The sequence below is a fragment of the Pyrus communis genome, chromosome 6 (assembly GCF_963583255.1).
Source record: "Pyrus communis chromosome 6, drPyrComm1.1, whole genome shotgun sequence".
In the NCBI taxonomy this organism is placed as follows: domain Eukaryota; kingdom Viridiplantae; phylum Streptophyta; class Magnoliopsida; order Rosales; family Rosaceae; genus Pyrus; species Pyrus communis.
Window position 1 is genome coordinate 10,888,328 of NC_084808.1, and position 13,997 is coordinate 10,902,324.

At 37.3% G+C, this 13,997-nt stretch overlaps 2 protein-coding genes across 2 annotated transcripts; both read left to right on the forward strand.

Annotated features, from left to right (window-relative positions):
- The first annotated feature begins 964 nt into the window (after nt 1-964).
- LOC137737771 (xyloglucan endotransglucosylase/hydrolase protein 24-like) lies at nt 965-2,939 on the forward strand. Its single transcript, XM_068477324.1, has 3 exons — nt 965-1,304; nt 1,679-1,872; nt 2,309-2,939. Exons 1-3 carry the CDS (start codon nt 1,026-1,028, stop codon nt 2,715-2,717), a joined length of 882 nt encoding a protein of 293 aa, XP_068333425.1. The 5' UTR covers nt 965-1,025; the 3' UTR covers nt 2,718-2,939.
- A 7,566-nt stretch (nt 2,940-10,505) lies between these two features.
- LOC137736498 (CASP-like protein 2C1) lies at nt 10,506-13,656 on the forward strand. Its single transcript, XM_068475762.1, has 3 exons — nt 10,506-10,730; nt 10,823-10,964; nt 13,066-13,656. Exons 1-3 carry the CDS (start codon nt 10,549-10,551, stop codon nt 13,318-13,320), a joined length of 579 nt encoding a protein of 192 aa, XP_068331863.1. The 5' UTR covers nt 10,506-10,548; the 3' UTR covers nt 13,321-13,656.
- Nucleotides 13,657-13,997: the final 341 nt, after the last annotated feature.

Sequence of the window (13,997 nt, forward strand, 5' to 3'; positions counted from 1 at the left end):
GACTTGGCAAGCATCTAGAAGAAATTGTTTGAAACTATAAAAAAAAAAACTCAAACATTTGACATGGTCTATTAAGGGATGGAACTTGGTGTAGAACCTTGATGATGCTAGTTTGATGTCGAAATGAAAAATATAGGTCGAACATTTGTTTAAGTTGCAGGACGTTTCAGATAAAACCTTATTCCGCTTATCCACCTAGCGTAATTAAATTAACTATGAAAAAAAACATGGACTGAAAATGGTTTGGGGATGAGGTGGTGGACTGACTTTATGCCGCCAATAGTTTCTTAGTTGTGCAATCAGTATGTAGGAATCATGTGAAAAAGGCGAACTCCCTAGATTGTCAAAGTTTTGAAGCGACACTTCTGACAAATATAATTACGTGCGGAAATTACTAGATGGCTTAATCGTAGACGACCATTGTCTCGCACCAGCTGATTTCCATTTTTGTTTTGGAATAATTATGGCATCTTTACTTAACAGGAAAAAAGAGAAATAAGGAACCGGGTAACTTAAAAATAGGACGGTAAGAAAGGAAAATCGAATTGAACTAGTTTCCTTGTTAGTTTTGTTCAACACAACAGTTGTTGGTATGAGAAACACTCAAATCAAACTATATAAAACATTGCAATCACAATCGGACGCAATTATTATAATTAACGAGTAAACCAAATTTTGGGCACAGCCTTCCCTGGCTATAGCTATGGAAAATATAGCATTGTGGAACCAAACCACTTTTCATATTTGGCATGAAAATGATGGAGAAAAAAACATATTTGGCATCCAGCTGGCTACATCTAGCCTTCTCCCTTTTCCCCACACGCTGATTACCAACTACAATTCTTCATATTATCAAATATTGACTATTGAGAATGAAGAACCTTCCAGCACGCGCATGCAGTTTCAATGCTCCATAAATACCACAACTGAGATCACCCTTTTCCAATCAACTCAAAGCAGAACTTTGTCTTGCCTTTACACAAATCCTTAACAGCTTCTTCCTCTAAGACCAAGTACTTTGAGAAATGGCTGCTTTTTTATCTTCTTCCAGTTGTATTCTGCTATTTTCCCTCATGGTTACCTCTTTGATGGTTGCTTCTGCTGGAAACTTCTACCAGGATATTCAGGTTACATGGGGTGATGGCCACGGTAAGATACTAAACAACGGCGAGCTTCTTACTCTCTCACTTGACAAGTCCTCTGGCTCTGGCTTCCAATCCACAAATCAATATCTTTTTGGAAAAATTGATATGCAAATTAAGTTTGTTCCTGGTAACTCTGCAGGCACTGTCACTACCTATTACGTAAGTTACAATTTTCCGTCTTGTTAATTTTCATATATTTCTTAGTTCTTTTTTTTTTTTTTTTGGCTATCACATATTTGTTAGTTCCCCTACATATTGATAAACTAATTTATAGGCCCATGCATATGTCCCGCCAATATCACCAATAATGTCCCAACTTAATCACCTATTCTTAGTTGGAGTTTTATCACAAAAGACCTAGGTGATATTAAGAGTGGAATATCCCCTATATAAGTTGTATTATATTTTGTCATATGCCGGATGTGGGACTCTATTCTCCACACATATTAGCTTATGTCGCTCAAGAGTTAGATTTCTAGGCTAAATCAAATTACTAATGCATGCACGAACCTTAACTTTTGTGTATGCTGCAGTTGCGCTCAGAAGGGTCTTCGTGGGATGAGATAGACTTTGAATTCTTGGGGAATCTTAGTGGCGACCCTTATATTGTTCATACCAATATATTCAGCCAAGGCAAAGGCAACAAAGAGCAGCAATTCTACCTCTGGTTCGACCCAACTGCTGATTTTCACACCTACTCTATCCTTTGGAATGCCCAACATATTGTGTAAGTGCTGAACCACACACACTCATGCTTATTTCTCTTTTTTTTTTCGACTGAATAATCCGTAAAAAAAAAAAAAAAAAAAAAAAGAAAAAATTCTGTTAACAGTGTAACATGTGATGTTGTCGAGCAATAAATTTGAAACTGGCATATATAATATCGATTCCCCACTCCAATATATACGTTGTGCACTTGCACTCCTCATTATTTTTTGAGTCGTCGCAATGCAAACGCTAAAGACGAAAATGCAATAAGGCCTTCCTAATTTGGTACCAGGATATAATGTTTTTTTAATAAAATAGTGAGATCGGAAAATTTCCTATCCAATCTACCAAGCATCCTCACAACAGGAAAAATTGAAGCGCTTGTTTTTTTGTTTTCATGTTCTTGTTTTTATTTCCTGACTTATTGAAAATTTTCTCTGGTCTCTATCTTGCAGCCTCTATGTTGATGGCACACCCATTAGAGAGTTCAAGAACTTGGAGTCAATTGGTGTTCCATACCCAAAGAACCAGTCCATGAGGATATATTCAAGCCTCTGGAACGCTGATGACTGGGCCACTAGAGGAGGTCTGGTCAAGACAGATTGGTCCCAAGCTCCCTTTACTGCTTCATACAGGAATTTCAATGCTGATAATGCTTGCATTTGGCGGTCTTCGGGTTCTACTTCTTGCAGTTCAAATTCAAACTCAACGAGCTCTGTCTTGCTCTCACAACAATTGGACTCCACAAGCCAAGAGAGGCTTCAATGGGTGCAAAAGAATTACATGGTTTATAATTACTGCGCAGACACAAAGCGATTCCCGCAAGGCCTCCCTCTAGAATGCACTGCCAGCAACACATCTTAAACCTTCATCATCTAAATCGTGTAAATTATAAGTTTTGATTCATTCAATTCATTTAGGTCCTTTTGTTAATCATTTTGTTTGTAGTTCTACTTTTCACTCTTTATACTTGAAATATGGGAGAACCATATGAAGGAAAAGACGTATGAACAATAATAGTGGATGAAAGATAGGTTGATGAGGAAAGGTACACAAAATAAAAATGAAAAATGAAAAATTATTTTAGCTGTTTTCACTTTCAAACAAATTTATTTTTAGTCATCTAGTTTTGTTTCTTCGCCTTCCTCCCACTACAATTCTTCATGCATTATGTATTTCATAAATTTCCCCCTCAAAACGAAATAATCAACACACGAGGCAAAAGAAACGAGCCCCAAGTAGGTGGGTGGATGAAGCAAGAGAAAACAAAATATGTTATTAACCCAATTTGGGCCTCACTAAGCAACTTAACAAATAAGCCCTTAATTAGTGTTTATACAATAATTTGGGCCTCAATAAAACTACATGAAAACATGAAACAAGAGAGACTTGACCGTCACCTATAAAAGAGCATCCACAGCCTCTTTTTTCTTTTTTTTGGATCTATCCTGATTCGCCCTAGGATTCTCTATCTATTCTCTCTTTTAGGCTCGCATAACTCGGGCACAATGAGATCGATTGGTTTGGAACTCTTGCTTTCGTCCTTATAATTCTCTGTACTGTGGCAATATATATATATATATATATATATATATGTTAAGAGACCTTAACTGATGATCTCTTTCAAGAAGGAGGTTTTGCAATAGCATTTATGTGCTCTATTTGTCGCGAAGGTATGGAAACTGCTTCACATATTTTATTTGAGTGCTCTTTGGCACAGTAAATTTGGTCTACTGTTTTTAGTAGCGAAGCCATGAACCGACTAGCGGGAAGGCTGGGTGGGAGGGGGTGTGAGGGCCAAGGGTTCAACTTTTATCATCATTTTAAATATACAGAACTGCTTAGAAAATGTTAAAAAATAGACAGAGTTATCAACAAAGAGTTTCACAGATAGTCCGAAATTTGTTAGCTGGTTATCATTATTATTTCTTACATTCACAAAATAAGTAGTTTGGTTTGTTATCAAATTTAACAAGAGCAGCTCAAGTTCCGAAGGTGCAAAAATTGAACACGAAATCACAAGCATAAGTATCACTTCTAACGCAACTTCCACATTGTTCGACACAAAATCTCGGTGCAAAACATCACACTTAGTAACTAAACAATATAAAACCTATCTATCGACCATACTACACATCAAAAGATATTCACAACCGAAAAATTTTGAAACCAAAAGAAAATCTAATATCATTAAATATTTTCAATCTAAAATTCAACAATTTTAATCATTTCAGAAGCAATCTCAAAACACGTATAATCTAAAGACGAAAAATTTAGCCAAAGTTATACAATAAATAGTTACAATAATTTGGTACAAGTTTTATAAAAGAATAAAAGAATAAAGGGGAATTTTATTTGAACCCATACAACCTTTTTCTACACCCAACTTACTCTTTACACCCATATTACTTTTAATTAAACTATCAATATCTCTTTAAATCCAAATTTATTATCTAAACTACCATCACAAACTAATTTAATATAGAAATTTATCTTGGCTTATTATATTAACACCCCACAAATTGTTGAATAAACCACACATACTTAATACACCCTACATTTGCTTTTTCACTTAAAAATTATCTTAATACACCCCACATACTTTCCCATAATACCCCTACACCCCACATTCTCAATATGCACCTTATATTTTGTGCATACACCCACATTTTCTATACACACCACATTTCTCAAATCTTATAACACTCATTTTTAATTTTCAGGGACTAAATCTAACCATTTGAATGTTTAGTTTGCTGAAAGATTTCAAATCATCTGAACGCTGAGTTTTCCAAATGATTTCAAAATGATGATTTGAAATCATCTTGGTATAGTTTGCATCGACAAATGTCTACCTTCTTTAAGTAGGGTATCGGCAATAGCTTATCAATAAGTTTAACTTCATGGTATGCAATTTTCGTTTTGACTTTCACGAACTTCATTTCTGCAGTGTGGGAATTTTATTTTGATTATTACGTGGCTGGTTTTAAGACGTATACTCTTGGAAATATTTGAAATATTTGAAATATTTGAAGTTGCACTTCCAAACGAATTTGAGATATTCGAAGCTGCATCTTTACATTGATGGATATAAATGGAGGTGCAAGTACAAATGGTTAGTTGTGCCATTACACAATTTGATAGTTGAGAAGATAAATAATCCGTTAAAAGTGATTTGGAGTGTATTTAGAAATTTTTATTTTTTTTGAAACCTAATAAAGTCAAAATTGTCATTGCATAGTGAGGTAAATAAGTCATTTAATATTAAATTTTAATGTGAGATGTATTGTGACAACCCGTTCCAAATTTTACGTTTTTATTTTATTTTAAAAGCGTGAATTTACGAAATTGCCCTAGAGGCAAGGACTTTGACTTCCGTTGACCATTGACTTGAGAGATGTGAGACTTATTCTTTTAGCATATCCTCATAGTACTCATTGGTACGAACGTATAGGCGAAAGTCGTTTGCGAGTTCGGATTATAACGGTATAGTTACGGACGTTCGAAATTGGTTATTCAAGGTTTAGTGTTTATTTAAATTAAATCCCCACTTTGTGGGGGAAGCCCAATCAGAAATGGAGGGAGGAAAGAAAGAAAAGAAAAAAAAAAAAAAAAAAAAAAAAAAAAAAAGAAGAAAAGGAAGTGGTTCGCGTCCACCCGCACCCACTGCGGGTCCATTTTCCAAGGCCGATTCCGGCCAACTCCGGTGGAGTTTTTCGATGCCACCACCACCATCTTGAAGCTCTCATTCCCCTCTACAAAACCCACCCAAGAACCACCTTGATTAACCATGGTATGGGGCGGTTTGAGGCCACGAAAGTTGACGAAAATCAATGGTGCTCCGGCCACCCTTTTCGATTTTCCGGCAAATCGGCAAAGCGATGGCCGATGCCACCACTTGGGCTTTGTAGCCCATCATCCCAGGAGCAAAACCCAACCAACCTTGACCTCGTTGGACCATCGTAGACGGCGAATCGACGTCGGAAAGTTTTAGGCACCCGCCGGCTTTGTGGGCAAAATTGACCATCTTCCGTCCACTTTTGGACTTCGTGGCAGGGACCAATCATTCAGGACGCCTCGATGTGTGTGCTAGAGAATCATAGCGTGGACTCCAGGTGAGTGGATCTTTTCCTTTTTATCGTACATATTGTTGAGAGTTCTATCGACACTTTTAAATTTATTAGGTATATTACCTTCGTATAATTATTGTGAATGCTTGAAGTACCTATATGAACTACGAATGGCTTGATCCCTGTCTAGGGTACGTAGGCAGTCTAACGAGACGTTAGATGTAGCCATAAAATATTTGAGACAAAAGCCTTGCTTGGGAAATTGAGTAATGCGAAGGAAATTGGTAAAGGCAAGTTTTAGTTTTATGAATTAGTTTGTTAAATTAGTGTTAATTGGGTTGTCATGGATAATTATCCCTGAAAATAAATAGTTTGGGAGTAGGGCGTTATTGATTGTACACTTCTCACTGTATTGTTTATAATCGAAAATGCTACGACATGGTTGAGTATTAGATTGCATCATGGTATATCCATATGTATATTACTTGCATATAATTATTGGGAATGCTTTCAAGTGCAAAGGTGAACTCAAGACACCCAGGTAAGGTCAGGTGAGTTTATGGTATTAGTTGAATCGATTGAGTTATAGCATGACTACAGTTATGTGTTAGGCAACTTCGATACTGTCGTACTGGTTGCCATGAGTTCCACATGTTATATTGAGATGCATTGAGAGCTCATAAACCTGCACCCCAGTGTTAGTGCTCCCGCCCGTGGCCAGGGCACAATCCTTCACTGGTTTCGGGTTCCGTAGGAACTCCAAAGTTAAGCGAGAAAGAGGCTAGAGCAATCCGATGATGGGTGACCTACTGGGAAGTTGCTCGTGAGTTCCCAAAAACAAAACTGTGAGGGAATGGTGAGCCCAAAGCAGACAATATCGTGCTACGGTGGTGGAGCGGGCCTGAGAAGTGATTCGCCCCGGGCCAGGATGTGACAATTGCTATCAGAGCCTAACCCTGACCGTGGTGTGCCGACGAGGATGTCGGGCCCCTAAGGGGGGTGGATTGTGACATCCCACATCGCCCAAAGAGGACAATATCATGCTACGGTGGTGGAACGGGGCCAAGAAGTGATCTGTCCTAGGCTAGGATGTGACAATTTGGTATCAGAGCCAATCCCTAGCCGGAAGTGTGACGACGAGGATGTCAGGCCCCTAAAGGGGGTGGATTGTAACATCCCACATCGCCCAAGGAAGTGATCTTTATGTATATTTTCATCCCTACCTAGCACAAGGCCTTTTGGGAGCTCACTGGCTTCGGATTCCGTAGGAACTCCGAAGTTAAGCGAGAAGGGGGCTAGAGCAATCCCATGATGGGTAATCCACTGGGAAGTTGCTCGTGAGTTCCCAAAAACAAAACCGTGAGGGAATGGTAAGCCCAAAGTGGACAATATCGTGCTACGGTGGTGGAGCGGGCCCGGGAAGTGATTCGCCCCGTGCCGGGATGTGACAATTTGGTATCAGAGCCAATCCCTAGCCGGAAGTGTGCCGACGATGACGTCGGGCCCCTGAGGGGGGTGGATTGTAACATCCTACATCACCCAGGGGAGTGATCACCGTAGCACGATATTGTCCACTTTGGGCTTACCATTCCTTCACGGTTTTGTTTTTGGGAACTCACGAGCAACTTCCCAGTGGGTCACCCATCATGGGATTGCTCTAGCCCCCTTCTCGCTTAACTTCGGAGTTCCTACGGAACCCGAAGCCAGTGAGCTCCCAAAAGGCCTCGTGCTAGGTAGGGATGGGAATATACATTTAAGGATCACTCCCCTGGGTGATGTGGGATGTCACAATCCACCCCCTTAGGGGCCCGACGTCCTCGTCGACACACCACGACCAGGGATAGGCTCTGATACCAATTTGTCACATCCCCGCCTGGGCGGGACCACTTTCCGGGCCTGCTCCACTACCGTAACACGATATTTTCCGCTTTGGGCTTACCATTCCCTCACAGTTTTGTTTTTGGGAACTCACGAGCAACTTCCCAGTGGGTCACCCATCATGGGATTGCTCTAGCCCCCTTCTTGTTTAACTTCGGAGTTCCTACGGAACCCGAAGCCAGTGAGCTCCCAAAAGGCCTCATGCTAGGTAGGGATGAGAATATACATTTAAGGATCACTCCCTTGGGTGATGTGGGATGTCACAATTTTGGTAAGAGGTTGGTCCCTGAAATTGATGAAGGCTTCTTGTGATTATTATGTGCAAGTTCACTTAGGATGAATACCACGTCTTAGGGGTTGTATGGTTTTTCAAAAGGTTTCACAAAACTTAACGAGTCATGTATGTTTATATTTGATCTGAATACCACATACGGGTTGCATGTTTGATATACACTCTATGTTAGAGGTCCAAGTAGGCACATTTTAGGAAAACCAAACCTTCAAAATATGCATGTGTAATTCATAAGTAATTGAAAGAATTACATAGGATTGTTAAGGTGACGGTGAAATCCTAGGCTTTTACAATTTAATTTTCAAAAATCTTTTTTTTTAGTTTATTTTATTTTGGCACTTAGTTAATTATTTTCTATTAAGTTCGTTTTTATTATTTGAAATTACAAAATTAACATTTTTTCAAACTTTTTTTTAAATAATTAATTAAGATTTGGTTTAATACAAATTATTCATTAAATCCCTGTAGAGAATGACTTTGCTAGAGCCTTATATGCTACAATTACTTTGTACTCTTATAAGTATTTAAAGTATTTTGCTCTCTATTTTTGCAGGTTGCAAAATCCTTATCACAAATTTAATATTAATCTCACATTTATGAATGAAAATGACACGCTTGGTACCGTTGGGCATGAACAATCAAAATCTTGAATAGTTTGAGACTTTTAATCCTACTATATATTGAAGCTCCTTGGGCCTTGACAATCACACTTTCATGATTATGACGGGTTGGCAGCAGGGGCAGGTAAACTCCTTCCTTCCGAGCAGTGGAGTTGAGTTATTAAGTCTATTTATTTGTTTTATTATTAAAATAACATAAAATACGTCCACGCTGAGTTTCCAAAAGTTTCCACCCACTCTACTGTTTTTGTTTAAGAATTATTAACTGTAAATCAGTTATAGACCATGACAAATATTCCAACTGCCCTCATCTTGTCTTTTTTTTTTTTTTTTGTTTGGTTAATCAAAGTAAATTTTATTAAAAAAATAAAGCTAGTACAAGGTGAGGATAACTTAAAAAGAGAGTTCAGAATAACTAAGCAAAAGCCCAACTCCATAAAAAAGATTACAATGAAATGGGCCCAAAGTATGCAGCCCAACGCAACTAACAACCAGAAATGCATAGACATAAAAATGTAAAGTAGCCACCTCCACAAAAACAGCACCACTGCCACTGTAGATTTGTCGCCATCATCCGAAAGAAGGGTTGAAGAACCAAGTGGATGAATGGAAAATGGGGTAGGCAAGCTACCTGTGCTGAGAGCGCTTCCATAACCCTACCAGATAGTGCAAAATGCACTTTAAATGCTACAAGCCATCAAAGTGCACCTCTGTAGGAGATCCTAAGAAGAGACACCCAATGAAACGAGCATCAAGGGTGGATGGTTTGTAAATTCATAGTGAGGAGCGATATTTGGAAAGGACCAAGGTAGAGAAGCCAGATTTAAGATAAACTCAAGGACAACTGAGACCAAGCACAGAGCAACCTGAGACACAAAATGCTCAGAAATGAGAAAGTTGAATGCATAAAAAAAAAATCCAAATCACCAACCATGGTGGTTTGGAGTCGGGGGGAAAAGGAGATTAGAAGGTAGGGGGAAAACTGAGGGAGAGAAGGGGAGATATGGAGGTAATAAAGGGTGGAAGAAAAGGGGACGAAAAACAAGTAGAGAAGGGGAGAAAGGAAGGGTTCAAAGGGTGGAAGAAAGGAGAAGAGGGAGGAGGGGTGGGCACTGGGATGCCGCCGACCCCAAGCCGGAGCAAGGAAGCAGGAAGGGTTTCAAAGCTTTAGAGGTTTCTGAATGTGAGAAAGGGGCACGGAGTCGTAGGAAGAGCTTTTTTTTCCCTCTCTCATCTTGTCTAATTATAAATTTTGATATAGACCTTTTAACGATATTATTAGCGTCTTATTTTTTTGAAGGTGTGATTCAACAATAAGAACTATTTAGTTTCTGAATTCTCTTTGAATGTTAGAAATCGCTCCAATTAGTAATTAGAAAGTTGTTTAATTATCTGCATTTCATTTCAGCTTTATATAATCAATCATTCACATTTTATATGACCAAACATTTTTTTAATTTAGATGGATTTTTTTTCACAGATGAACGTTGAATAAGGATCTAAAATATAGATAGTTCTAATTGTATCAATAACGTATGAAAGTATCCTTACAGTAGAAAGCCTGAATCTTAACTAATTTGATAGAACATATATGTAATCCCACTTCATCTGAAAAACTTAAGTTTATAGGGTGATGAGGCTAAACCATAAATCAGCTGTATTTCGGTGAAAAAAACTTTATTTCACTTACTGTCTTTAGTATGTGGGACTTGTCACTTTCGTGGACAACGTGGAAATTTTCATACCATTGGTCCAGAACTGTTGTGCTCTCCAAACCCTATGTTCCATTCATCCTCTCCAATAAATGAAGTCATGGAGCAACGAGAAGAAGGAATATGAACCAGATTGTTCAGTCAGAGAAAATGAAGTATGGCATGGCAGAAACGGAGGCTTTTCTAAGGCTTTCTGCAGTTTTAATACTAGTCCTTACTGCATGTTTAGTAGGATTTGATTCCCAAACCAAATATGTAGTTTTCTTCTATCGAAAAGCCACCTTCAGAGATTTGAATGCACTCTTGTAAGATCTCTTAAAATTTTTCTTTTTCTATGTTTATCTGCTGCAGTCCCTCAGCTTATATGCTCTATTCAATATTTTGTCCTCTTTGTTAGGCTTTTGGTTTATGTAGTTTCGGTGGCTGCGGGTTATAATTTGCTTCAAGTTGGAAAATCTTCTCTGTCAGCTTGCTTCAAACCAAATTTGAAAGTGCGGACTAATATATACCTAGCTTGGATTTGTTTCTTGTTGGATCAGGTATTACTCCTTCCCCTGACGTTCGTATATTTTGTTTCTCATTTCTGTAGTATTTTTATCAATCTAAACTACCTATTAACAAAATCCTATTTGTCAATCAAAAGAGGATAAAAATACATCTTCTATCCCAACAACAAAATTATGGAGAGTAACCAAATCTTGCTGTTTTTTATTTAAGTCTCATCTACATGTGGTTTTAGCATATACCTAATATCAAAAAATAAAAAAATAAAAAAATAAAAAATAAACTTCTCTGACTACTCCGACTCCCACATTCTCTTTTTCCCTCTATTCTTCCTCATTTTAAAAACAAAAATAAAAAATATTAACACATACAAAATGTGTAGTTATATGCTAGTATCTTTTATGAGTCCACGACACAACAAGATTACGGGATGGGAAGCACTATTTGGATTGTACCATTTGTTCATTGTTTCGGTACGGCGATAAGTAGTCTTTATTTTTGTTTTCTTATTTTGGTGCTTGGGGTGCCTAAGGCCCAAGAATTGAAGACCATATAGTCATTCTGAAGGACTTTCCCCATTAATTTAAGACCATATAATCATCCGTTGAAGGACTTTCCCCGTTAATTTAAGACCATATAGTCATCCGCTAAAGGACTCTCCCCATTAATTTAAGTTCTCCTTTCTCTCACTCACTCTCTCACTCATTTGAAAATCCTCCCAGTGGCCCTCCCTGGCTAGTCTCTGTGTACCATGGGCGGAATTTTTTTTTATACATGGATATATTTTTTTTCTTTTTTCATGAACAAACAATATTATCTGCATTAAAAGGGAGAGAGATTAGTTTAGTCTCACAATAAGTTAGCAATAATGTGGTTCAAATTCACTTTTGACGAGAATCGAACTTAAAATCTCTCACTTACAAATAAGAGGAATATTACTAAACTGTAATACTCAGTGACATACATCATATATATACTTATATCAAGAGGTACTCTGGTTGTGATAGTATTAGTGGGAGAAATTTCCCGTACACGTTGGGCATCCCTCCTCCTATCTCCTTCTTTCCCTGTTATGTGGTGGTAGAGAGAGAAGAAAGATAATCGAACATGGGAAAGGAAGTTAATGTTTTGTGGGGCATTTGACGCAATTGGCTCTGTGAGTTGGAGGGTGTGAAAGGGACTATGATTTGATATGATTTGATATGATACGATCAGAGGAAATTGTGGGGTTTACTGATTGGTTGATGCATATTATATATGCGTGCTAGTCTTAAAGCTAAGATCGTCTTTATTCCCAAGCGCTTACAAAAATTTTTATTTGTAAACCAAACCTCTCTATTACTTATCAAAGGATGAAAGTTGAATCCTCCTAAAGCATGGTTTTGATAATAAAAGAATTATATAACATATTTAAAACATCTACGTAAGTAAGTGTGCAAGCCCTTTTTCTATTTTCTTACGTAAGAGCATTTTTAATGGGAATGACAAATTATAAAAGTTAAACTATAATTGATGGATTATATGACAATGTGAAGTATTGTGTCAAATTTAATGTTTTTGAACCGTGATGTCCAATATTATTGTCATATATTGACAAAATATTTTTTTACAATTGATGTATGGCGTGACAAATGTCAAATGAAATTTTTATTTTTGTTTATTTACTATCCACAATCCAGACTTTATTTGTTTTACAATTCATCACGCAAACTTGTAGTGTTAGAAAATATGGCACATTTTTCCAATATTTTCCGAAAATTCAATAAAATATGAGCGTGCTGTTTGTACCCTTTTTCGAGGGCATTGTCAAATTTTCATCAGTCCACAAGATAAGGTAATACTATGCTTTTCCTCAAAATTTCATGATACTAACAATCAGAGCATATTAAAAGGGTTCTTTAGAAATTGGCTTGATTTAATAAATTTTTGTGCTTTTTTGTTATTATTTTGATACGGATCATGTATTTTTTTTGGCCATTAAATTCGTTTAAAATAAAGAAAAAAAGATTCGAAGTAAGTTCGGTTCGTTTCTTTTAACAACCATGTATTCTGTCTGCTTAATGCGTATTAATTTACAGAGCATATAAATGGAAAATTTGTTTCAGGATAACAAAAACCCAACATTTTGTTAAACAGATGGCAGTGTACGTCACATTTGGTGCAAACTCAGCTACGTTCCAGGCTTCACTTTTAGCAGTAACAGGGCAAGAAGATTTTCAATGGATCAAGTTGTGCAGCAAATATACAAGATTTTGCTTTCAAATTGGTGGGGCTTTGACATGTGGATATGCAGCATGTATCGTAATGGCTTTCGTATCCTCCATCAGCGCTTTCAACCTCTTTAGGCTTTACACACCAAAACAATTTCTTCAGTTAAAGACTGCAGGATGACCAACGATCTCAGAAAAAAAAAAACTAAAAATTTACCACGTATGTTCATATATAAATAAAATATAATGTAACCAAATAAGCGCTTGGTCACTAAAATGCTATAGGTAATTACTAGTAGTTAAGACTGCGATGCCACGGGTTTTAAAAGTATGTTAAACATGTGTTATAGATATGTGCGATCATAAATGTCCCATTAGATTATGTATTTCAAGTATCCAATGCAATGCATTAGGACCTCTTGAAACTGCATATAAATAAAACGCATGTCGTTTGCTTGGTTATGAATTGCAATAAGATGCAAAAATTGCCAAATATAAGATTCTATTGTAAATTATGTGTTGCCATCTAAGGTTAGATGTATTTTGCTTGACTGGATTCGGCATTACATCTTAACATAACGATCGAAATGCTTCGTATTTTACTATCGAATATCAAATAAGCATGGCTATTGTCATTGTAATAAATCATTCAAAGTTTCACACTTGATAGAGTAGAAGCTAGAAGCACAGCAAGACATCTGGAACTTTGCCGATGTTTCCTCAAATATCTGTTCTGCAATGAAGGCCTCATTGCCATATGCTCTTTTTGATCTCCAAGTGAGCCCTTTGGTTCCAGCTGATAGAGGATATTTAGAAGTAGATATTATACATCCTTTTAAAAGTTATGATTACTTGCGC

Bases quoted from the DNA above. Each gene is read 5' to 3' on its own strand.
- LOC137737771 (XM_068477324.1), top strand. From the start codon at position 1,026: ATGGCTGCTTTTTTATCTTCTTCCAGTTGTATTCTGCTATTTTCCCTC. The intron at 1,305-1,678 runs GTAAGTTACAAT...TGTATGCTGCAG, and splicing joins GCACTGTCACTACCTATTAC to TTGCGCTCAGAAGGGTCTTC. The intron at 1,873-2,308 runs GTAAGTGCTGAA...TCTATCTTGCAG, and splicing joins TGGAATGCCCAACATATTGT to CCTCTATGTTGATGGCACAC.
- LOC137736498 (XM_068475762.1), top strand. From the start codon at position 10,549: ATGAACCAGATTGTTCAGTCAGAGAAAATGAAGTATGGCATGGCAGAA. The intron at 10,731-10,822 runs GTAAGATCTCTT...CCTCTTTGTTAG, and splicing joins AGAGATTTGAATGCACTCTT to GCTTTTGGTTTATGTAGTTT. The intron at 10,965-13,065 runs GTATTACTCCTT...TTTGTTAAACAG, and splicing joins TTTGTTTCTTGTTGGATCAG to ATGGCAGTGTACGTCACATT.